The sequence below is a fragment of the Dermochelys coriacea genome, chromosome 26, assembly GCF_009764565.3.
Source record: "Dermochelys coriacea isolate rDerCor1 chromosome 26, rDerCor1.pri.v4, whole genome shotgun sequence".
NCBI classification, from domain to species: Eukaryota; Metazoa; Chordata; order Testudines; family Dermochelyidae; genus Dermochelys; species Dermochelys coriacea.
Window position 1 is genome coordinate 13,148,668 of NC_050093.1, and position 24,546 is coordinate 13,173,213.

The 24,546-nt window shown below is 45.2% G+C and overlaps 1 protein-coding gene across 10 annotated transcripts; it reads right to left on the reverse strand.

Annotated features, from left to right (window-relative positions):
- Window positions 1-1,427: 1,427 nt before the first annotated feature.
- On the reverse strand, window positions 1,428-24,205 carry DGUOK (deoxyguanosine kinase). Of its 10 annotated transcripts, none has more exons than XR_006277187.1 (9): window positions 24,035-24,191; window positions 21,042-21,128; window positions 20,200-20,312; window positions 17,687-17,874; window positions 13,020-13,167; window positions 10,214-10,329; window positions 8,974-9,073; window positions 4,904-5,085; window positions 1,428-1,809 (listed from the first exon to the last, which is right to left on the reverse strand). XR_006277187.1 is itself a non-coding variant. In XM_043503202.1 (8 exons), the coding sequence occupies exons 1-8, from the start codon at window positions 24,150-24,152 to the stop codon at window positions 5,059-5,061; spliced, it is 900 nt and encodes a 299-aa protein (XP_043359137.1). In that variant the 5' UTR covers window positions 24,153-24,186; the 3' UTR covers window positions 2,358-5,058. The 10 variants fall into 10 exon arrangements, 4 of the variants coding, with proteins under 4 accessions (XP_043359137.1, XP_043359139.1, XP_043359138.1 ...); XR_006277186.1 differs by having other exon boundaries at window positions 1,434-1,783; window positions 17,687-17,877; window positions 24,035-24,186; XR_006277185.1 differs by having other exon boundaries at window positions 1,434-1,809; window positions 17,687-17,877; window positions 24,035-24,186.
- Between the last annotated feature and the right edge of the window lie 341 nt (window positions 24,206-24,546).

Consider the following 24,546-nt stretch of genomic DNA (forward strand, 5'->3'; position numbering starts at 1 on the left):
AGTCACCTCACATCAGACACCAAACAGTACTCATGGAGCAACAGTCACTACTGACCAGGGCTGGATTCACACTAGTACATAGCAGCCAAAAAAAAAAATAAATAAAATAAAATTCTAGCCCATTGCTTCAAGGAATTTGGAACAAAGAACCCAGTGAAAACATATAATGGCAAGAAAGAGACACTATGTATGCACTGGGGCAATTCACTGGTCACGGGATTTTCAAAAGGAGACTAATGGAGTTTGGCTTCCAACTAAATCCAGTTAATCCAATATAATGGAGTGGACAATCAGGCTCAGAGAGTAGCTAGCAGGAATCAGACCTAGCTAATTGCTCCTCCATTACTCGAATTACGCTAATATAATTCCACTGGAATCAACCAGTATGGAAAGCCTGGCTCAACATAGCCAGCATACCAAGTTCTGAGCACTGTTTGACCAGTCACCGGCTGCGACTGGGCTCCCATAAAAGTTCTGTTTACAGGCCCCACTACTTCAGCTCCAGGCATGACAGACCTTAGGGCAACACCTGTCCTTCATTATTAATGTATGAACTAAAGTGTTTGGCATAATTTGAAGCTTCGCCCATCCAGTTCCCTAAAAGTGGTTTGGATTAGGGGGGAAAAAAAAAAACACAAACAAAAAACCAGGTCAGTCTTTGTGAATACAGGATTAAGGGGATTAGACACTCACCTACTGCACATTTACAATGCAACTTTCCAAGTGTTGCCTGATAAAGCAAACTCAGTGGTGATGTTCCATCAAACACAACAGTCAGGGCTTCCGAATGTGGTGAGACTAAAGGTCTTTCTACATTATCCGTATCACTTGAGGTCATCCCAGTGCAAACACACTGCTGAAGGATTATTCTGTGCTGGTCACAAGTCAGCGAGGGTTGGTCTGTTTTCCAAACGATAAATCTATCTCGACATTGCAAGTGGCCACAACAAGGAATGAGTGACCCATGGAGGCTAAAGACCCCACCTCTAGGCAGTGCTAAAGGGGCACTCTGGTGGGTAATGGTGTAGAGGCAGTTTGGCCCACTACAGCAAAACAAGTAGTGAGATGTGCATCTTAGTCAACCTGGTGGCTTTGCAGAGACAATGTGAAAAACTCTCCTCCTACTCAGAAGAGAATTTCACTTCCTGTTCCTTGCATGGTGTGTGTCATCCATTTGATGTAGAAGCAGCAAATTTCAGTGCAGACCAGGACAATGGGGGTTCTTACATCTTCCTCTGAAGCATCTGGTATCAGCAGCTAGCAGAGACAGGATTCGGGATTGGCTGGACCTTGGGTCTGATCCAATCTGGCAATCCTTATGCGCCAAACAATATGCAGATAACAGGCCAAAATTCTCTGCTAGTATAAATTAGCAAAGTTTTACTGAAGTCAGTGGAGATGCACTAGTTTACACCAAGAAAAAATTGACCCAACATCCTTTATATTTCTGTAGCACCTTTTATTCTGAAGGATCCTAAAGTGGTTTAGATCTATAGCTACATAACCATTGAAATGCAGTCAATGCTGGGGAGGAGGTGGTAGCTGGTGCACACAGCATGCAGTACAAATATTGGGGGTAGGACATATGTTAGTGACAGGGCAATATCTAACTCGTATGAAAAGTATAATGGGCTCTGTCAGAGCAGAACCCTAGTTTTCAAAGGTTTCCTTTAAACACAGCAAGTTGCACAGATCTCAGTTTATCTTCCTCAGAAAGGTTGAGTTGATTCTGTTTAGATTCCAACCTGCAGTTCCAGGGAGTATTTGATAGCTGTAATGTCCCCTGATAGAGCGATCACCAGAATTAGCCTGATCAGTACCACAGAGGGTGCAGTAAGTTAAATATAAATACCAAGCAGTCTGTTCACAAAATGGTTAGAGAACAGAGTCAGGATTCTCAGATTCCTATATGCCCTCTACCACTGACTCGCTGGGGTACCTTCAGCTAATCATTTCACCTCCCCATGCCTCAGTTTCCTCATCTGTAATACAGGGATGATGATGATGATGATGATTATGATGATGATGATGATACCAACTCACAATTGTAGACCACTTTGAGATCCAGGGTTGAAGAGTACTATGAAAATGCTAAGTATGATAAGAAAGGTTGCTTTCAGGAATTAAGAAATACAGCAAAATGTATGCCAATCTATCCCTAGGAAAGTGCATTTAATTAATCATATTCGATAGAAAGAAGGTGACTGTGTAACTAGGGAAGAGAAGCAAATCTGTTAGAACAAAAGAACTATTTTGTTTTGAAATTACAAAATGCAAACTTATGTTCTGCTTTCTGATAATAGAAGCGGCACAGCTGAGATCTAAAACCACATGGGAGAAGAAAGACGGCTTTCTTGGCAGGTGATTTTTGATCTAGAATTCCTATTACTAAGTAACTGATTAAGAATACACATTAGGGTTAATACTCAGCTATGGTTATTTAAAAGCAAGTCTTGAAAATTGCCCACCCTGGGAACACTAGCTTCTTTATTTCCCTATTTGCTGCGACCTCACCATGCATTAAAAAAACCCTCATTTGTTTTACAGCCCTTGTAACTACCTCTGCGCACGCTTTTTATTTTCCTAGCAAATAACCCATGTAGAACAGTTTAAAATAAATAAATCGAATCAGGCGCTTGGAGGTCAGGTGCCATCTAGTGTCCCACTTGAGACTATAAGACAACTGGGAGTTGCAGAGGCTAGCAGCGTCCACTACAGAGTCAAAGAGAAAGAAGATGGATGACTTGTTTAATGAGCTGAGCACCCAGTGTGCTGGGCCCTTCTGAATATCTAACTCTAAGTGACTGGAGCAAATAAATAAAAAATAATCACACACGTGGCACAGCCAGGAATTGAACCCATGTCTCCCAGTCCACTTCTTTAGCCACAAGATGATCCTGCCAACAGTCACTAGTCATCCCCAACACCGATTTGCATGACTGATGCAATTCACCACCACACAGCTCCTTAACTGGAGGACAGCCAAAACATGACAAGACAGCTAAAAAGTGATATACTTTTTAATTTAAAAAAAGCTTAAAACAAAAAAAACCACACAGAATTTTCCTTCAGAATTTAATCTGTCCACCAAATTTACATTATGAAGTGGCTGTTCCTCACCCTGCAGACATCTAGAGATATGCATTTATGTTCCCCTTGGAGCACAAAGTGATATCTGGAAAAGTTTGTAGAGTTTACTATTTACCTTTAGACTAAACTGGTCTAAAACTAAACTATGTGTACAGATTTGCTCGATTTTAGTCCTCCTTGGTCATAGGTTACATTGCAACACTCAGCAGTTCCTAACAGTAACATGTAGGTCTAGAACTTAAAAGTGACCAGACAATCATTTCACAAAATTCCCTCTGATTCACCAATAGGTAAACTTCTGATCCTACTGAAGTCAGCAAAAGTTTTACCACTGACTTCAGCGGGGCCAGGATTTCATGCAATACACAATGGCCCCACAAGAGCTGGATTACAAAGGGCATCTCAACACACACACAGTTGGAAAGATCTTTGCTACTGTCTTAACAGGGCCATATTTCTCTCTGATATTTCTAAACCGCCAGTCTTAAAACCATTCCTGCTTCTCCTTTGTCTCTTCATGTTTATTGAAGACTTATTGGTCTTATGAGGCTTTATGGTCTTAGAGGGACATGCTGCACCTTCTAACAAATCCATTCAGGTATGTTTTAGCAAGGAAACGTTCTGCTCAGAGGAAAGTGGGAGCTAGATGGACAAAGCCAAATTTGTAAACTGCTGAACTCGTTGCATTTCAGATCAGATTTTCAAAAGGAACTTAAGGGAGGCAGGCAGCCAACTTCCACTGAAATTCATTTCTTTCTTCTCCCCTTCTTAGCTTCTGCAATGTCCAGATAACATCCCAGGGTGGACTGCACTAGTGTCAGTCCATCCAAGGTGCCAGGTTGAGAGGTAAGGTAAGAGCAGTTTGTCAAACAACTATCATTTTGCAAGGTATTTTAAAAACAAGATCGGTTTTGCATATTATATGTATAAATGCCTTTCATCTGAGGATTTCATAAATGCTGAAGAGGCTAAATGACTTGCATGAAGTAACAGAGCAGGACAGTGGTAGGAATGGTAACAGAACCCAAGTGGGCCTGACTTCCAGTCCCTTATTCTAAATCATTAGACTTACTTTAAAATGTAAAATATTAAAAACTTTTCAGACAATATATGGTACGCCATTTCTCTTTTCCTTCCGCCAGGGCTCCAGCAGCTATCTGGCTAATGAGATGATTCTAGGGTAATTCATCATCATTAGGCCCAAGAAGTGGAAAATACACCAAGTAAGTGGCAAACTTAGTAAGAAAAGCTGGCTTAATATTAAATAAGACTTTGCCTTCTACTGCAATGAGTTGATTAGAAGTGCCAAAAATGGCTATGTTGGGTCTTATTCTCCACTGACTTGAACATACCACTTGCACTAAATGAGTGTGAAATGCTGACTGATTTGGCAGCATATTACATTCACTTTGCACAGGTGCAGAGCAGTGGTGAATCAGGACCATTGGTTCCTATAATTCTTTACAACACCCTCATTGTGTGCATTCAGCATGTAATGGAATAGAAGGTTTCTGCAGATCACCTTCATCAATGAAAGGAAAGCAAGTTTGAAATACTTAAGCTGTTGCATAAGTAGAAGGGATTCTTCATAACGTCTAAAATCACTTCTTTCCCCCACTGATCGTAACACCCTTTGGAAGATCAGAAAATTAATTTTCTGAGGTTCTTAATCTTCTTCTTTCCATTGGACCCACATGGGTTTGTCACTTTAGGGTTGCTCATGGGTGACTGTACAACTTTTCTCCCTCCCTGGAAGAGTAACATTTGGTTTGGAAGAAAAAACACAGAATTCAAGTGTAATTCACTAAAATACCTCAGTTGTATTTTTGGCCTTCCAGGTTTGCCACACAGGTTTGCCGATTGTTTTGTTTGTTCTTTTAATGGCAAGCAGCATAATCAGGCCCAAGCTGGTCACAAATAAATAAGAAATCCTGGATTGGTAGTGGAGGAAGATGGCAAAGCTTCAGATCACAGAGTCTTTATAAAAGCCTTTACCTGTGCGGGAGAGAGCACCTTTTATAAAAGTGAAAGGCTCCACAAAAACATGCAACAAAAACCTAAGTAATTCTACATTTCATTCAAAACAATCTATTTGCTAAGGAGTTATCACAAAGACTTCACAGTTAGACTATTTTCTTAGGAATACTGATAGAGCAACAAGCTTTAGCAGGTCTTAAAATTTTTAACCTGGAGGGGGTCAATGAAGAAGATATCACTATTTTCATTGCAGTACTGCTCAAAGTTCACCATCAAGCTCAAGGCCCCCCATTGTGGCAGGTGCTGTACAAACACACACGAAGATTACAATCAAGCATACAATTTTTCATATACATTTTAGAGGACAGGTAGTAACACTGCAATGTACTCATATTTAATATGTCTATGAAATGTAACTCATAATAGACTCATACCTACATGAATGCATTACACACAAAATATTGGTAGACTACAATCCCACCAATGTATTCCCTGGGAAAATACCAGTATTTCCCCTCTAGCAAGCCAGACACCACATCAATACAACCCCATAAAAAGGAAGAATAATACTATCTTCTGTGTTTGCACAGTGCCTCGTGCAATGGATTCCTAGTCCATGACTGTGGCTCCTAGGTACCTATCACAATACAAGTAGCAATAATAAAAAATGACAAACATTATCCTGCTCTTAAACAAACAAGCCTCCACTATGGACTTCCTGGCAGAATTCACGGTGTATTTTCACTGATTTTCAAGAGAAGTAATATTATCTTCTATTTATTCAGGCTCCTCAAGGATGAGAGGAGCTATAGTTTTAAAATCTATTCAGAGGGACTGTTTTTCTCCAGTACTGAAATGCAGTGCCTCTGGAGTGAAACCCGTCAGCTGTTTAACAGCTTACAAAAATGCTATGGTTTAGGGTAGGAAACTGGAAAATCGTATCCAATAGCAACTTCAGTGGGAATTTCCACAGATAGCATGTTATTACCTGATACAGCATTTGGCCAAGAGGTGAGAACTATGCCTTTCATGAAGTGTGACATTGAAGATCTCACAGCAATCAGGCCTTTAGTTTTATGTCTTATCTAGAAGTCATCAACTCTAGTGGCACAGCATCTGGGCTGACTTTCAAAAATAAAGGAAATTAGTTAGGGAAGTGGATTGGACTGAAGAACTTATGGATCTAAAGGTAGAGGAGGCCTGGGATTACTTTAAATCAAAGCTGCAGAAGCTATCGGAAGCCTGTATCCCAAGAAAGGGGAAAAAATTCATAGGAAGGAGTTGTAGACCAAGCATCTTAGAGAGGTGATTAAGAAGAAGCAGAAAGCATACAGGGAGTGGAAGATGGGAGGGATCAGCAAAGAAAGCTACCTAATTGAGGTCAGAACATGTAGGGATAAAGTGAGACAGGCTAAAAGTTGAGTAGAGTTGGATCTTGCAAAGGGCATTAAAACCAATAGTAAAAGGTTCTATAGCCATATAAATAAGAAGAAAACTAAGAAAGAAGAAGTGGGGCCGCTAAACACTGAGGATGGAGTGGAGGGTAAGGATAATCTAGGCATGGCCCAATATCTAAACAAATACTTTGCCTCAGTCTTTAATAAGGCTAAAGAGGATCTTAGGAATAATGGTAGCATGACAAATGGGAATGAGGATATGGAGGTAGATATTACCATATCTGAGGTAGAAGCAAAACTCAAACAGCTTAATGGGACTAAATCGGGGGGCCCAGATAATCTTCATCCAAGAATATTAAAGGAATTGGCACCTGAAATTGCAAGCCCATTAGCAAGAATTTTTAATGAATCTGTAAACTCAGGAGTAGTACCGAATGATTGGAGAATTGCTAATATAGTTCCTATTTTTAAGAAAGGAAAAAAAAGTGATCCGGGTAACTACAGGCCAGTTAGTTTGACATCTGTAGTATGCAAGGTCTTGGAAAAAATTTTGAAGGAAAAATTAGTTAAGGACATTGAAGTCAATGGTAAATGGGACAAAATACAACATGGTTTTACAAAAGGTAGATCGTGCCAAACCAACCTAATCTCCTTTTTTGAAAAAGTAACAGATTTTTTAGATAAAGGAAATGCAGTGGATCTAATTTACCTAGATTTCAGTAAGGCGTTTGATACCGTGCCACATGGGGAATTATTGGTTAAATTGGAGAAGATGGGGATCAATATGAACATCAAAAGGTGGATAAGGAATTGGTTAATGGGGAGACTGCAACGGGTCCTACTGAAAGGCAAACTGTCAGGTTGGAGGGAGGTTACCAGTGGAGTTCCTCAGGGATCGGTTTTGGGATCAATCTTTTTATTACTGACCGTGGCACAAAAAGTGGGAGTGTGCTAATAAAGTTTGCAGATGATACAAAGCTGGGAGGTATTGCCAATTCAGAGAAGGATCGGGATATTGTACAGGAGGATCTGGATGACCTTGTAAACTGGAGTAATAGTAATAGGATGAAATTTAATAGTGAGAAGTGTAAGGTTATGCATTTAGGGATTAACAACAAGAATTTTAGTTATAAGTTGGGGACGCATCAATTAGAAGTAACAGAAGAGGAGAAGGACCTTGGAGTATTGGTTGATCATAGGATGACTATGAGCTGCCAATGTGATATGGCTGTGAAAAAAGCTAATGCGGTGTTGGGATGCATCAGGAGAGGCATTTCCAGTAGGGATAAGGAGGTTTTAGTACCATTATACAAGGCACTGGTGAGACCTCACCTAGAATACTGTGTGCAGTTCTGGTCTCCCATGTTTAAAAAGGATGAATTCAAACTGGAGCAGGTACAGAGAAGGGCTACTAGGATGATCCGAGGAATGGAAAACTTGTCTTATGAAAGGAGACTTAAGGAGCTTGGCTTGTTTAGCCTAACTAAAAGAAGGTTGAGGGGAGATAGGATTGCCCTCTATAAATATATCAGAGGGATAAATACAGAAGAGGGAGAGGAATTATTTCAGCTCAGCACCAATGAGGACACAAGAACAAATGGGTATAAACTGGCCACCAGGAAGTTTAGACTTGAAATTAGATGAAGGTTTCTAACCATCAGAGGAGTGAAGTTTTGGAATAGCCTTCCAAGGGAGGCCGTGGGGGCAAAAGATCTATCTGGTTTTAAGATTCTACTCGATAAGTTTATGGAGGAGATGGTATGATGGGATAATGGGATTTTGGTAAGTAATTGATCTTTAAATATTCAGGGTAAATAGGACTAATCCCCTGAGATGGGATATTAGATGGATGGGATCTGAGTTACCCAGGAAAGAATTTTCTGTAGTATCTAGCTGGTGAATCTTGCCCATATGCTCAGGGTTTAGCTGATCGCCATATTTGGGGTTGGGAAGGAATTTTCCTCCAGGGAAGATTGGAAAGGCCCTGGAGGTTTTTTGCCTTCCTCTGTAGCATGGGGCATGGGTGACTTGCTGGAGGCTTCTCTGCTCCTTGAAGTCTTTTTAAACCACGATTTGAGGACTTCAATAGCTCAGACATAGGTGAGGTTTTTCGTAGGAGTGGGTGGGTGAGATTCTGTGGCCTGCGTTGTGCAGGAGGTCGGACTAGATGATCAGAATGGTCCCTTCTGACCTTAAGAGATTCATAGATACTAATGCCAAGCCTGGATGCTGGAGACAGCAGCTAGCATACACACACAGCACCTGGAGATCTCTTGTCCAATTGCTGACCCCTCCTGACCGATTAGCTTGTGGGATGAAATGGGATCAGAGTATAAGGTGATACTGCTGCAGGGACAGTCCAAGCTGATAGGACAGTACATAACAGATGGCTATTAGAAGGAGAAAGACATGCAAAGAAAAAAAGAAAATATTCTTCATTCTCACACTACACGTCTAATTCTGCATTTTACATGAATAGCAAAAATGAGCTGGTGTCATCTCTGCTTACTTTCCTCATGAGCTCTTCTTGTTCAGCTGGGTCATCCTCAAAATCATTATTGACATCAAGCACAAGGACTGGAGCATTCCTTAGGTTTTCAAAGTGGACCCTGAAGAAAACAACGAGAACTGAACAAAAGGCTTATTAGTTTACCTCTGGGGACAGGTAAGAGACAATATGCCCAGACACAGGGCAGATGTGTCACACCACCGCTTCAACGTAAGTTTATTTTATCATAAGAAGGATGTCTGCTGCATATAGACTTTCACCGTCATTAAAAGAAAAAAACAAACAAACAAGAGTCCTTCAGCTGCAGAGAACAAGTCCCTTCCCCCTTGCCTCATCAAAAGAGATGATTTCCAAGCAAAGGGCTTGATGCTGAGAGATGCCTGGAAGCCTCCACTCCCATTGGCATCAGCACCTAAGATGGTAGAGTCCTCTCCTTGCTTCCAAGCAAGATACCTACACCCCATTTGGACTCCAAGATTCAATAAATTACCAGCACATTATACAAGCAAAACCTAAGGTACGAGTACGGAAGGGAAGGGGTCACCTTAGATTTTCATGAGGTAGATGAGCTTCCTCCCTCTTCTGAGGCCCATCATGAATTTTGTTATACCCTATTGGTATCTGGGAAGGGAACATGCCTAATAGAGCAGAGGACTGGAAACCCAAAACCTTGGGTTCTATCACTGTTTGGCTGTGATACCTTGGGCAAGTCGCTTCATTTCTGTGAGCTGGATCTTGCTGTGTGGTAGGAAAGGTGATGGAATGAGTAGTCAGTGGAGAAGCCCCAGAGGCAGCAGCCCCTTGACTATCTGACAGTAGGTGTGTTAGAGTGGTCTCTGGAAGGAACTACAGGATTTGGTGCGATGGAGAGAAGCACAAGTAACAAAGAGGAGCCTACTGCTGAAAGGGACGAGCCTGCTGAAATGTCCTTAGAAGACTGCGTTTGGTGTCATTAAGATTGATGGCAGAAAGCTGGCTGGGTAACCTAGGGAGGGTTACCCATAACAGAGGGAACTGACTAAGCAAGGAATGAAGAAGGGTGGTGGACAGCTGGAGGCATCAGTGAGGGGATCTCTAGGGTTGGGAATGGGTACCAGATTATACGGGCAGGATGCTGGTAGGGAGCTAGGTTGCAAATTAAAACAGGCACCTCTGCACAGCAGAAGATATATTATTCACCCCTTTAAAGAGCCAGGCTTGCATGGCCGAGACTCTGGAAGCCATTGCTATTGTCACTTACTCGGTGGTTTTCTTTACTAGCCAGTTTTCATGCTGAGTGTGAAGCTGCTCCAGATACTTCAGCTGGATCGCTTTCTCCTCAGGCCTCCCCCTTTGGTGCAACCGCTCCAGACATTTCTGAAGGGAGAAAATGACAGCTCCTCCATTAGCATGACCCGCTCGTTTACTCCACAAAACTCAATGAGGTCTGCTTTGCAAACTCAACCACATTTGGATGGGGCCAATGAGTATGGGGCACTTCAGATAACAGCAGCAGTTCAAATTCAGCATTAGACAGCTGGAAAGAGAGATGCAGCCACACAAAGTAGGGATGGCTTCACATGACAGACAAGTTAGAAGTCACAATAATTGTCCAGGGACAGATGTTTAGTGGGCATATAAGGACTTGACCTTTCATCCACTGGAGTCAGGGGCAAAACTCCATTAACATCATTACGAGCCCAATTGGGCCCCATACTTGGAATGTTAACACACACACACAGAGCTAGAAGGGTAGCAACTTGTGTCAGCGTTGACACATACAGCTCTGGAAGTAGCTGAATCCAGCCATCCTCAGCTAGAGGAAGAGCCAACATGATGCACAGGGAGGAAGCCCCGAGAGAAGCCATCCATACATAAAAACAGTTTATATTTCCCCAATCCTCAAAGTACTTTCCCATATATTGAAGCTAAGCCTTTAAAAAACAAGAGCAAGGAATAGCTGTTTGGAACTAAGGCTGCATAGTCAGCACTAAATAACAGAGGGAATGGATTTTCCCTCTGGGTTACAGAATAAAGTTCTTCGAAGAAAATGACCCTTGCTGGAGAGGCAATGTGATTATAGAATCACAAAAGATTAGGGTTGGAAGAGACCTCAGGAGGTCACCTAGTCCAATCCCCTTTTCAGACCAGGACCAACACCAACTAAATCATCCCAGCCAAAGCTTTGTCAAGACAGGCCTTAAAAACCTCTAAGGATGGAGATTCCATCATCTCCCTAGGTAACCCATTCCAGTGCTTCACCACCCTCCTAGTGAAATAGTTTTTCCTAATATCCATCCTAGACCTCCCCCACTGCAACTTGCGACCATTGCTTCTTGTTCTGTTGTCTGCGACCACTGAGAACAGCCGAGCTCCATCCTCTTTGGAACCCCCTTCAGGTAATTGAAGGCTGCTATCAAATCCCCCCTCACTCTTTTCTTCTGCAGACTAAATAACCCCAGGTCTCTCAGCCTCTCCTCATAAGTCATGTGCCCCGACCCCCTAATCATTTTCGTTGTCCTCCACTGGACTCTCTCCAATTTGTCCACAGCCCTTCTGTAGTGGGGGCGCCAAAACTGGATGCAATACTCCAGGTGTGGCCTCACCAGTGCCAAATAGAGGGGAATAATCACTTCCCTCGATCTGCTGACAATGCTCCTACTAATACAACCCAATATGCTATTGGCCTTCTTGGCAACAAGGGCACACCGCTGACTCATATCCAGCTTCTCATCCACTATAATCCCCAGGTCCTTTTCTGCAGAACTGCTGCTTAGCCAGTCGGTCCCCAGCCTGTAACAGTGTATGGGATTCTTCCTTCCTAAGTGCAGAACTCTGCACTTGTCCTTGTTGAATCTCAGATTTCTTTTGGTCCAATCCTCCAATTTGTCTAGGTAACTCTGGACCCTATCCCTACCCTCCAGCGTATCTACCTCTCCCCCCAGCTTAGTGTCATCTGCGAATTTGCTGAGGGTGCAATTAATCCCATCATCCAGATCATTAATAAAGATGTTGAACAGGACCGACCCCTGGGGCACTCCTCTTGATACCGGCTGCCAACTAGACAGAGCAGTTGATCACTACCCATCGAGCCTGACAATCAAGCCAGCTTTCTATTCACTTTATAGTCCATTCATCCAATCCATACTTGTTGGCAAGAATACTGTGGGAGACCGCATCATAAGCTTTGCTAAAGTCAAGATATAGTACATCCACCACTTTCCCCATATCCACAGAGCCAGTTATCTCATCATAGAAGGCAATCAGGTTGGTCAGGTATGACTTGCCCTTGGTGAATCCATGTTGACTGTTCCTGATCACCTTCCTCTCCTCCAAGTGCTTCAAAATGGATTCCTTGAGGACCTGCTCCATGATTTTGTGAATCCAGTTCACAGAGCCATAGATTAGCACTTAAGAGATTTGGGTTCTATTCCTGATTCTGCTACTGATCTGCTGTGTAAACTCAGCCAAGCAACTGGACTCTGTGCCTCAGTTTCCCCTCCCACCCTTTGTCTTGTCTGCTTAGTGCAAGTTCTTCAGAAAAGGTACTCTCTCTCTCACTACGTATACATATAGTGCCTTGCACACTGGGGCCTCAATCTTGGTCTTCCAGGAGCTACCATAATACAACTAGTGACTGACCTCAACTACTTGCTGCTTTCCTGCTTTGAGCAGTTGCAAACTATGTCAAGACCCCTACAGTGAGAGCTCAGAGCAGTTAAGGAGGTTCTTTACAGAAGAATGTGCCAGAATTATACTAGGACAGGTAAATAAGTTGGCAATCATAGGAATCCCTAGTGCAGACAAGTCCTTAGGTGTATTGATTTTTATCTTCTTACATTTCTGGAGCCTTCCAGAGACACCTTCTCCCCATTAATTGCTGGGCTATTATCACCATTTTATACATTGGGAACTGAGGCACAGGGATTAATTGATTTGACCCAAATTACACAGCAAGGCTGGGAGTTGAATCCAGACCCCTTGAGTCCCAGTCTGAAAGCAAGGCCAGCCTTCAATGCAGCCACTAGAGATGATTTTAGTTAGTTCCCAGTCATGCTCTCAGTTACCTTTGGAGTTGCCTGGAGATATAGAAAGCCATGCAGAACAATTCGATCCTCAAACTCTTGTAGGAGGAAGGTGTGCAAGTCCTGGTAAATGGTCCATTCGATCTCAGCGAGGTGGCCAAGCTCAAAGAGATTTTTAGCAAAGATGTACCTAGGGAAAGAAGGACAAAAGAGAAGAGCAAGTAAATTAAACCTGCCTAAACAAACTCCCTGCAGTTCTAGAATGACAACATGCATTTTAAGTGTGGTAGGATCCATGATGCGCCAGGCGCTGCATAGACACACAGGAAGACATGGCCCCTGCTCCAAGAGGTCATGTCGACAGCATAGATTTAACACAGACATTTCAGTACCCAGAGAAGAGAGCTGAGTTGGACTGTTCAGACAGTGTCACATTGGATAGCAGAACAGTTACTCGAGGGTTTTTCTATTGTTAATTATCTTAGTTCTGGACTAGGTAGTGCAGCTGTAGCTGTGTTGATCCCAGGATATTGGGCTGTCAGACCCTGGAGGATGAAGGCATGTTTACCTACAGAACAGAGATGGAGTGACAGTGGCAGGGGGAGTTTCCCCCTTACTTCACCCTGCCAATGTACCTCGAACTTTACTTGTAGGGGCCCATTGTGATAATAGGGCCTATAAATATACCCCTAGACCCGAGTTTAATTGTAAGAAGAGAGTGAAAGTTCATGTGATGTCACAATAACCTATAATAACAAATATTGATGGGAAAAGGCACAAAAAGGAGACAGAAAAACTAACACAGTCTAAACAAAAATGGCCTACTGATACAGTTCTCAAGGATTGTTGAAATCATGCTTGTGGGGAGAAGAGGGGAGAGAAAAAAAAAAAGTATGTGGAGCTGGACCTTGAGTGAATCAAAATTGGTGTCAGCTATTAGGCCTAATCGGTGGAGAAAATAATGAGGAAATGGGCTATTCCACATATTACTCCCTTGTTGGGTCCTTACGAATAGAGGATTTTGAGGGTGGGGTGGGGACACTCAAAGAGCCAATGGAGGCTACTGAAGCAAGACTCGTCGTCAGGGCTGCTACCACTACCACTTCCTGCGACCTTGGGCCTTTGTGATCGTGAGAGATGTTCTGACCAAACCAGCCAGAGGGAGGAACCCAAATGACACCACCACTTCTGTCAGCTCCAGCTGAATTCGAAACACAATCTGGGATGAGTTATTACCACCTAAGAGCCTGTAAAGCAAGAGAGCTTTTTCTTCTAAACGGATTTCAACAAACAGCAGCTTTAGCCTATATCAACCAGCTTTTCTTTCCTCCCAAAAGAGCACAGTTATTGCCATTTTGGATACCATCTAAGGCTTTGTCTACACTAGCACTTTTGTCAGCAAAACTTTTGTCTGTCTGGAGTGGAGGGGGGGCAGGGAAAATCATCCCTAACTCACATAAGTTACACTGACAAAAGTGCCGGTGTGGACAGCGCTATATCAGTGAGAGATGCTCTCCTGCCAACATAGCTACTGCCGCTCATTCAGAGTGGTTTAATTATGCCAGCAGGAGAGCTCTCTCCTCCCGAGACAGAGCAGTTACACGGGAGACCTTAGAGTGGCGCAGCTGGAGCGATACAGCTGAGCTACTGTAAGATCTGCAGTGTAGACGTAGCCTAAGAGACTATTAAACAAAGGGCTTTTCCTTTTACACCTCTCTCTAGCAAAAGGGAAAGGGAACAAGAAATATTGTTAAATTAAAGCCTTATTTAATGTTTTACATTTCAAATACTTTAACTGTTTTTTCCTTCTTTTCTGGATTTTTAATGGTGTTTGTGCCATGGTGCTAAGCAGGCTGAGGTCTCTGTATACCAAACCCCAAACCTGGTTTAAGACTGTTTAGTGTTGGATGGTGACTGGGTTATGTTAATACCTTTGGCCCATATGTTCTCCACTTAAATTAATAGAACAGGCCTTCTCTAGGCTTGGGAAGGGAGTTGTCTCTCTTTGGAGCATTCAGTCTTTTTATGTGTCTGCCGAGACTGCCAGTGATGATGAGTTCAGATAGCACCAACTCTGTTGGCTGTGTGGTGTAATGTAAGGCCCTCCGTCCCCACCCCAGCTGCAGCTACTCGTTTCACACAGATCACCAACTGGCATGACATAAGACAGTAACAATTTTTGGTCAATAGTGACCTAAGCATGATTTGAATCAGTGCCCTAAAGTTGTAAGGCTCAATTAACTCATTACCAATCCCCTCAGACATTTAATTCCAATCCCCTCAGACATTTAATTCCAACACATTTAAGTGAAAATAGGTTTCCCAGACTGCGATACGTGATTGGTATCATACATTAACTTTCCCCTTCTAGAAGAGCTTAATCCCCAGAACTGAAAAGGTGTTAACTCCCTCCCTCACTGCCTGCAGGCAAAAACTGTGGAAATGGGTCTTGGAGCATGGCCTCAAGATTAACAAATTTTGGTCAAAAGAATGAGGAGTTTTGGTTGAGTCTTTGGAGTGGTCCCACTTAAAACCCTCTACTGCAGGACCCTTTGCTGCAATGCTGGCCTTGAATTACAGAGATGCTACTAAAACAGCCAGCTACTATTTTTTTTTTTTAAATAGTGAATTATAATCAGGGGTTATATTTTTCCCCACACACCATGAATTCCTTCCCTATTTCACAGGTCTCAGCCCAAAGCATTTCCTTCAAACACACAGTTTGTGCTTCTCTTATGTAATGTTCACACTTCCCTCACTTTCAGCACATGCATAAACATAGTTTATCATCTCACCTCCAATCCACTTCATCAAGGCATCTGGAAAAAGTGACCCTTTATCCAGATTTATTGCCAACATATTCCAAATAGCCTAGAAGGCATTACATCATAGGAGACACCTCTTTGGAAAACAAACACTTCTAGTATACCTCATGCTCCACTTCATGCAACTGAGCAGACAGAAAATCTTGTAATTCCCATTTTTCAAGTTAACATCTGTTTAAACACTGCAAGTCCCATTGTCTGACAGGAGCTACAAAAATATATCATCAAGCTCCTTCCAAGTACACACATGAAACTTTAATTAAATGAGTGAGGATGGTTCTTTTTGGTTTGCACCATGAATGGCAATTAGCAACTCAAAATACATGTTCAACTAGGTTCTAAAAATTGTTTCTTTGAAATCATATGAATGGAAACATTTAAATGAATTTCATATAAACCTTTAACCACTTTAATTAACATTCTTCTGCTGTGCTGGAAAACCAACCACAACAGCATCAAGTTAATGCAAGTGAATTAGGAAATGAAACTGACTACAGCACAACAAACACCACAGATCAGCTTTAATTAGTCCTTGGAACTCAAGAATATTTAGTTTATTGGCTAAGCTTTTCGTTTATCCTTTAGAAATGAACTGCTGAGAATGGTGGCAGTCAGTGTGCTTGCTTCATGTGGGACAAAGTCTGCTTAGTCACACTGGTAACTACAATGGAGTTCCAATTTACACCAGAGTAAATGAAAGCAGCGTGAACATGTATGAACTGCTCCAATGAAAATCATGTGAAACATTCATAAATATCATGTGCATATTACATGAACCCATGACGCTTGAAGTATCAGCGAAATAATTTTGTTTGACCTTTTTAACCTAAATGAATCAGGCCACCATTTTATTGCTCACCTGAATGCTCCTTTAAGGCAGAGTTCCTTGTATACCCAAGTGTGAAACTGACCAGGCTACTTTCATTCCCTGAGTTGTAAATTGGAAGCAAGAAAAATAATGAAAAACAAATTTGAATCTGAAAATCCAACCACCTCTTGTGTTCCCTCTCTTAGGTATTTATAGGACACCAATTACCACTGGATCTGTTATTAATAACAGATGTGATTTTCTTTTTTAAATATCAGTTTCAAGTTTATGTTGACAGTAGGACTTTAGCCCATTCAAGTGCCAGATGGATTGCGTTATCATCTCATCACTAGTCCAGAATACACCCTGAATGCATGTTTGATTTCTGAGATGCTTGAACACATGCAGATTTGTGCATCAGAGACCTAGAATTCAATCATTAATCCAACATTTTCTGCTGCTCCCATAGGTGCCAGAAGACACATAATCTGGGGCAGTTTATGGAAGGATGATCTTGTTAAGGCACTTGACTAGGACTCAGGAGACCTGGATTCAAGTCCCGCCTCTGCCACAACCTTGGATGCAGTCATTTACACTGGGGCACGGCAAGCATGAAGTTCTACCCCTCTGTTCTGATGGCATTTTACATTTATTTTATATTGGTGTAAGTGACAACACAAGGTGTAGAACAGCAATGAATCTGGCTCTTAGGCTCTGTGCCTCAGTTTCCCCATATGTAAAACAGAGGTAATACTCTCTACATTGCAGAGGTACTATAATGATAAGAAATGTTTGTGATATGCTCTGATACTATGGTGAAAGGGGTCAGAAAAGTGCCTATTTACATAGTTGTAAGATCTCCTGATCAGTTTGTTGATGTTAAACGGGTGTCAGAAACCCACCTCTAGAAAACAAACAGTATTTATTGTGTAGGCAAAATATGGACTTTTTTTTTTTAATTAAAGAGGCATGGTATCTTAAATGGCATTGCCATGTTTCTCCGCACATACTGACTAACAGAAAGCACTGTAGTTTAGCTGGAGCAGTCAGGGGTTTGGAGATTTTTAGCACTGTACCTATCACTGTATACAGATCTCTCAAAAATCTGCACTGGCTCCTGGGTCTTCAACAGCTTCTCTGAAAGGGGCTCCAGCTGGGCCTTAAGTCGACTCATGAAGGAATATATCTGGAACGTATAGGACCACCGAGAAGGCTCCTGATAGACCATTTGAAGCAGGTTACCAAAGTTCTGAGAAGACGAGGCCTGCTAGGGAATGGCAAAAAGGCATATTTAAGAAGAAAGTCTCACTGAAAGAGGTTCTCAGGGTCCCTATGACTGGAGACAGGGTATTCTCAGCATAGAACTGGTGAAAGACTCAGATTTGAACATCAGAAGGGATAACTATGATCATATAGTCTGATTTCCTGCATTACATAAGCCAGGGATTCCTGCAGTGGAGAGGATTATTCTCGGCTAGGTATGTGACGCTATTTGAGCCCAATAAGTTACAGTTGAATTAGAACAATGGTTCTCAACCAGGGGTACACCTACACATCTTTCAGGGGTACATCAACACATCAACTCAGCCTAGTTTTACAACAGGCTACATAGCAAAGACAGTACAAACTAAAATTTCATACGACTTGTTTATACTGCTCTAAATGCTATACACTGGAATGTAATACAATAGTTACACTCCAATTGATTTATTTTATAATTATATGGTAAAAATTAGAAGGCAAGCAATTTTTCAGTAATAGTGTGCTGTGACACTTGTCTTTTTAGGTCTGATTTTGTAAGCAAGTAGTTTTTTAGTGTGGTAAAACTTGAGGATACACAAGACAAATCAGACTCCTGCCAGGGGTACAGTAGCTTGGAAAAGTTGAGAGCCTGAACTAGAGCATTTTAGAGATATCCAACCTCAATTTAAAGACGCCAAGTTATGAGGAAGTTACCTTGTTAAGCTGTTCCAATGGTTAGCTACCCTCACTGTTAAGGTACAACTTTTTATTTCCAGTTCTAAGTTTTCTACTTTCAACTACAAGCCACTGGATTTTATTCTGTCTTTGATAGCTAGACTCACTGAAAACTGATTTCTAGACCATGATCATGTCATCTCTTAACCTCTTCCTTGATGAGCTAAATAGATTAAGCTCCTTAAAATCTCTTACTGCACGTTTTCCAGACCTCAGATTATTCCTGTAACTTTTCTCTAAATCCTCTTGTTTTTCCAAGATCCTTTTAAAAGAAGTGTTGACACTAGAACTGGACACAGTAGTATAGCAGAAAACTTAGCAATAATCTTTTTTCTCTAACGCACATAGAATCATAGAAGATTAGGGTTGGAAGAGACCTCAGGAAGTCATCTAGTCCAACCCCCTGCTCAAAGCGGGGCCAACACCAACTAAATCATCCCAGCCAGGGCTTTGTCAAACCAGGCCTTAAAAACTTCTAAGGATGGAGATTCTACCACCTCCCTAGGGAACGCATTCCAGTGCTTCACCACTCTCCTAGTGAAATAGTGTTTCCTAATATCTCTCCCACTGCAACTTAAGACCATTGCTTCTTGTTCTGTCATCTGCCACCACTTTGAACAGCCAAGCTCCATCCTCTTTGGAACCCCGCTTCAGGTAATTGAAAGCTGCTATCAAGTCCCCCCTCACTCTTCTCTTCTGCAGACTAAATAGGTCCAGTTCCCTCAGCCTCTCCTCAAAAGTCATGGGCCCCAGCCCCCAATCATTTTTGTTGCCCTCCGCTGGACTCTCTCCAATTTGTCCACATCCTTCCTGTAGTGAGGGGCCCAAAACTGGACACAATACTCCAGATATGGCCTCACCAGAGTAGAGTGGAATAATCACTTCCCTCAATCTGCTGGTAACGCTCCTACTAAGGTAGCCCAATATGCCATTAGCCTGCCTGGCAACAAGGGCACATGCTTGACCTTGATCCCAGATAGCTGCTTGTCAACCATTTGGGGACAAAAATTATGCTTGCCTTACTGGCCTACCTCATGGAGTTTATCATGAAGGAGGAGAGCAGGTGCTGTCTCCTGCTGGGTTGTGGTACTTCATAGAAAATTGCTACTATAGGTTGATTGGGCCTATAATGCACATCATTAAAAAAAAAAAAAAGACTGACAATGAGCTCATGATAAATTAAAGATGCAAGTCCCGCACAAGAAAGCTGATGCAATCGTAGTCTAGATCATAGGAGTTGGTGTGTTAAACATTTATCTCCCCTTTAATAACATGTATCTATTCAAGTATCAAATCATGGAAGAGAGTTTTCCTCATCCATAAATATCTTGAATAGAGTCCAGTTAAACTTGATGATGTTGTCACTGAACTCCCTTCTTAACCTTGTCTTACAGTGAAGGGTTGAGGCACAATAGTAGAACAATGAGCAAAGCCTGTCCTGACGCTGCTTGTGATGTACCTACACTGTGGATAAAGAGGATTTAGGTCCCCAGGGTTCATGAGCACCACTAAAATCACACAACAAATTCTGAAAAGCCTGAAGCCGGGTGATGGAAACCTCTTGTCACAATGCCCCCAAACCCCCACTCTGGTTATTCACTTTCACACTTACCTCTCTGGTATTGGAAGCTTGAACCTTTTGCCATTTTGCCACAGGTTCTGTAGCTATTTGCCATTCTGGAAAGGTTTTTCCCAGCAGCCTTACTAAAGTAGACTTGCCCACAGCTGCAAATTAAAATACAAGAGCAGTTGTCAAAATCTGGCTAGGAAACCATTATCAGATCGTGCAGGTAAGCTCAATTAAAAAAAAAAAAAGGTGACTTTCCTAAACAAAAACAGAGGCAATGATACATACACAATTTGCCATGCCTGACCAGACCTTTAGTCATCTAGCTCAGTATCCTGCCTCCAATAGTAGCTAAGTTGCCATTGTTTTGACATTTATTAAGTACATATTTTGTTTTAAAAAAATGCATTAAAAATACCGTTTGGTAACCCCTCTCTCCATATCGAAGAAAATCTCTCAAATCAGCACAAAATTAACAGCTCCTCCCACCTCTCAAAGACTGAATGGAGACTCAGTACGAGACCCTATCTTTTTTTTTTTAAACCAAATATATAACAATACATTTACTAGACAAAGACAACATATAAAAGGCACCTAAAGCTTACTAGGACTTTATGAAGTACTAATACTAACAAAATATGCTAGTTGTCTATTGCTGTTTGTCTGCCTTAACTTTTAAGGCCACAGTTCTAAAAACACTCATCTCTATGCGTAATGAGTATTTGAAGACTGGGGCCTTAGATCATAAACTCTGAGTCTGGGACTATATTGTATTCCATGTTTGTACAGTGTCTAGCCCAGTATATCCCTGATCTCAGCTGGGGCATCAGGGTACTACCATGATAGAAATTTTAATACAATCTACTGTACACACTAAAATGCATTACCCTTGCTTTTTATTGGTTCCACACTAGTTTCCAAAGTTTGGTCACTTGCAATGAATCTTCCATCCAGTAGTGTGAATTGGCAAAGTGCTAGAGTGTTAAATTTAACACTAAGAAGCAAAATCATAATCTCATTATTTAAGGAGAGCACTGTTAGAGTCTGAAAAAAAATATCAAAACTATGGGCTCTTGCTTTCTGTTCTGTACAGTACTGAGCATGCTGTCCAAGCTTCCAAGATAATATTTTGGATCCCAATCCTGCAAAACCCTTCCACAGATCCTTAACTTTAAATCCCACTGAAGTCAATGTGATTACTCATGTGTTTAAAAGTTTGCAATATAAGCGACATAGAGGGGTCTTATGTTACTAACAAGATAGATCCAACACTGAGCTTTAAAGCAAATCTTTTTAGATATCTAATCTATTTGAACGCCACACGGACACCACCATAGCCAGGGATGCAGGCCTAGGGCACTGTCACTGCTTCTTTGCCTTTCTCTCTCTCTCACTCCAGCCCAAAGCTCTGATGTTCCCTCAGCGCGTCCTCTCCTCACAGGACCCACCCCCAGCTCCCCCCTCTCCTCACCACACCTGCCAGCCCCATGCCCCCTTCTCCTCACAGCCCCACCCCCAGCTCCCCCCTCTCCTCACCACACCTGCCAGCCCCATGCCCCCTTCTCCTCACAGCCCCACCCCCAGCTCCCCCCTCTCCTCACCACACCTGCCAGCCCCATGCCCCCTTCTCCTCACAGCCCCACCCCCAGCTCCCCCCTCTCCTCACCACACCTGCCAGCCCCATGCCCCCCTCTCCTCACAGCCCCACCCCCAGCTCCCCCCTCTCCTCACCACACCTGCCAGCCCCATGCCCCCCTCTCCTCACAGCCCCACCCCCAGCTCCCCCCTCTCCTCACCACACCTGCCAGCCCCATGCCCCCTTCTCCTCACAGCCCCACCCCCAGCTCCCCCCTCTCCTCACCACACCTGCCAGCCCCATGCCCCCCTCTCCTCACAGCCCCACCCCCAGCTCCCCCCTCTCCTCACCACACCTGCCAGCCCCATGCCCCCCTCTCCTCACAGCCCCACCCCCAGCTCCCCCCTCTCCTCACCACACCTGCCAGCCCCATGCCCCCTTCTCCTCACAGCCCCACCCCCAGCTCCCCCTCTCCTCACAGCCCCACCCCCAGCTCCCCCCTCTCCTCACCACACCTGCCAGCCCCATGCCCCCCTCTCCTCACAGCCCTACCCCCAGCTCCCCCCTCTCCTCACCACACCTGCCAGCCCCATGCCCCCTTCTCCTCACAGCCCCACCCCCAGCTCCCCCCTCTCCTCACCACACCTGCCAGCCCCATGCCCCCCTCTCCTCACAGCCCTACCCCCAGCTCCCCCCTCTCCTCACCACACCTGCCAGCCCCATGCCCCCCTCTCCTCACAGCCCCACGCCCAGCTCCCCCCTCTCCTCCCACACCTGCCAGCCCCATGCCCCCCTCTCCTCACAGCCCTACCCCCAGCTACCCCCTCTCCTCACCGCACCTGCCAGCCCCATGCCCCCCTCTCCTCACAGCCCCACCCCTAGCTCCCCTTCTCCTCACAGCCCCACCCCCAGCTCCCCCCTCTCCTCACCACACCTGCCAGCCCCATGCCCCCCTCTCCTCACAGCCCCACCCCCAGCTCCCCCTCTCCTCACAGCCCCACCCCCAGCTCCCCCCTCTCCTCACCACACCTGCCAGCCCCATGCCCCCCTCTCCTCACAGCCCTACCCCCAGCTCCCCCCTCTCCTCACCACACCTGCCAGCCCCATGCCCCCCTCTCCTCACAGCCCTACCCCCAGCTCCCCCCTCTCCTCACCACACCTGCCAGCCCCATGCCCCCCTCTCCTCACAGCCCCACCCCCAGCTCCCCCCTCTCCTCACCACACCTGCCAGCCCCATGCCCCCCTCTCCTCACAGCCCCCCCCCCAGCTCCCCCCTCTCCTCACCACACCTGCCAGCCCCATGCCCCCCTCTCCTCACAGCCCCACCCCCAGCTCCCCCCTCTCCTCACCACACCTGCCAGCCCCATGCCCCCCTCTCCTCACAGCCCCACCCCCAGCTCCCCCCTCTCCTCACCACACCTGCCAGCCCCATGCCCCCCTCTCCTCACAGCCCTACCCCCAGCTACCCCCTCTCCTCACCGCACCTGCCAGCCCCATGCCCCCCTCTCCTCACAGCCCCACCCCTAGCTCCCCCTCTCCTCACCACACCTGCCAGCCCCATGCCCCCCTCTCCTCACAGCCCCACCCCTAGCTCCCCTTCTCCTCACAGCCCCACCCCCAGCTCCCCCCTCTCCTCACCACACCTGCCAGCCCCATGCCCCCCTCTCCTCACAGCCCCACCCCTAGCTCCCCCACTCCTCACAGCCCCACCCCCAGCTCCCCCCTCTCCTCACCACACCTGCCAGCCCCATGCCCCCCTCTCCTCACAGCCCTACCCCCAGCTCCCCCCTCTCCTCACCACACCTGCCAGCCCCATGCCCCCTTCTCCTCACAGCCCCACCCCCAGCTCCCCCCTCTCCTCACAGCCCCACCCCCAGCTCCCCCCTCTCCTCACCACACCTGCCAGCCCCATGCCCCCCTCTCCTCACAGCCCTACCCCCAGCTCCCCCCTCTCCTCACCACACCTGCCAGCCCCATGCCCCCCTCTCCTCACAGCCCCACCCCCAGCTCCCCCCTCTCCTCACCACACCTGCCAGCCCCATGCCCCCCTCTCCTCACAGCCCCACCCCCAGCTCCCCCCTCTCCTCACCACACCTGCCAGCCCCATGCCCCCCTCTCCTCACAGCCCCACCCCCAGCTCCCCCCTCTCCTCACCACACCTGCCAGCCCCATGCCCCCCTCTCCTCACAGCCCTACCCCCAGCTCCCCCCTCTCCTCACCGCACCTGCCAGCCCCATGCCCCCCTCTCCTCACAGCCCCACCCCCAGCTCCCGGCCCCCCCCAGTCCCGCGCCCCCTCCCGTACCGATGTTGCCCTCGATGGAGAGCCGCCAGGCGGGCTCCCCGCACCGGGCCATGCCGAAGCAGCGCGGGCAGCCCCCGGCCGCCGCCCGCCGGAGCCGCAGGGCCAACAGCGGCCGCATCGCGCGCCCGGAACGAGATGCAAACGAGATGCAAATTCCTGCGCCTCTCCGGCGGCGCCGCCTCCCCATGCTGACGCCGGGCGCGTTTTTCCTGGTATGCTGATTTATGCAGATGACTATTAAAATAGGCTGACGTAAGCAGCTTGCTGTTGTAGTCACATGCCGACGTAGATCAATGTGTGACGATGATATGCCCAGTGCCAGTATAATGCTATGCTGATTTATGCAGATTTTCATAGTAATGATATGCTGGCAGCGATTGGATTATGGTATGCATATTGCTGCGGGTTGCTCTTATGATGATAGGCTGATGTAGGCACATCTACGAGGAGATAACTGGCTCTGTGGATGAGGGGAAAGCAGCGGACGTGTGGCTCCTTGGCTTTAGCGAGGC

Excerpts from the sequence above, each read along its gene's own strand:
- DGUOK (XM_038384881.2), bottom strand. The coding sequence starts at position 24,152 with ATGCGGCCGCTGTTGGCCCTGCGGCTCCGGCGGGCGGCGGCCGGGGGC. Across the intron at positions 20,313-24,034 it reads CTCCATCGAGGGCAACATCG|CTGTGGGCAAGTCTACTTTA; the intron begins GTACGGGAGGGG and ends TTTAATTTGCAG. Across the intron at positions 8,855-8,973 it reads AAGAAGAGCTCATGAGGAAA|CCATCTGTTATGTACTGTCC; the intron begins GTAAGCAGAGAT and ends TCCTTCTAATAG.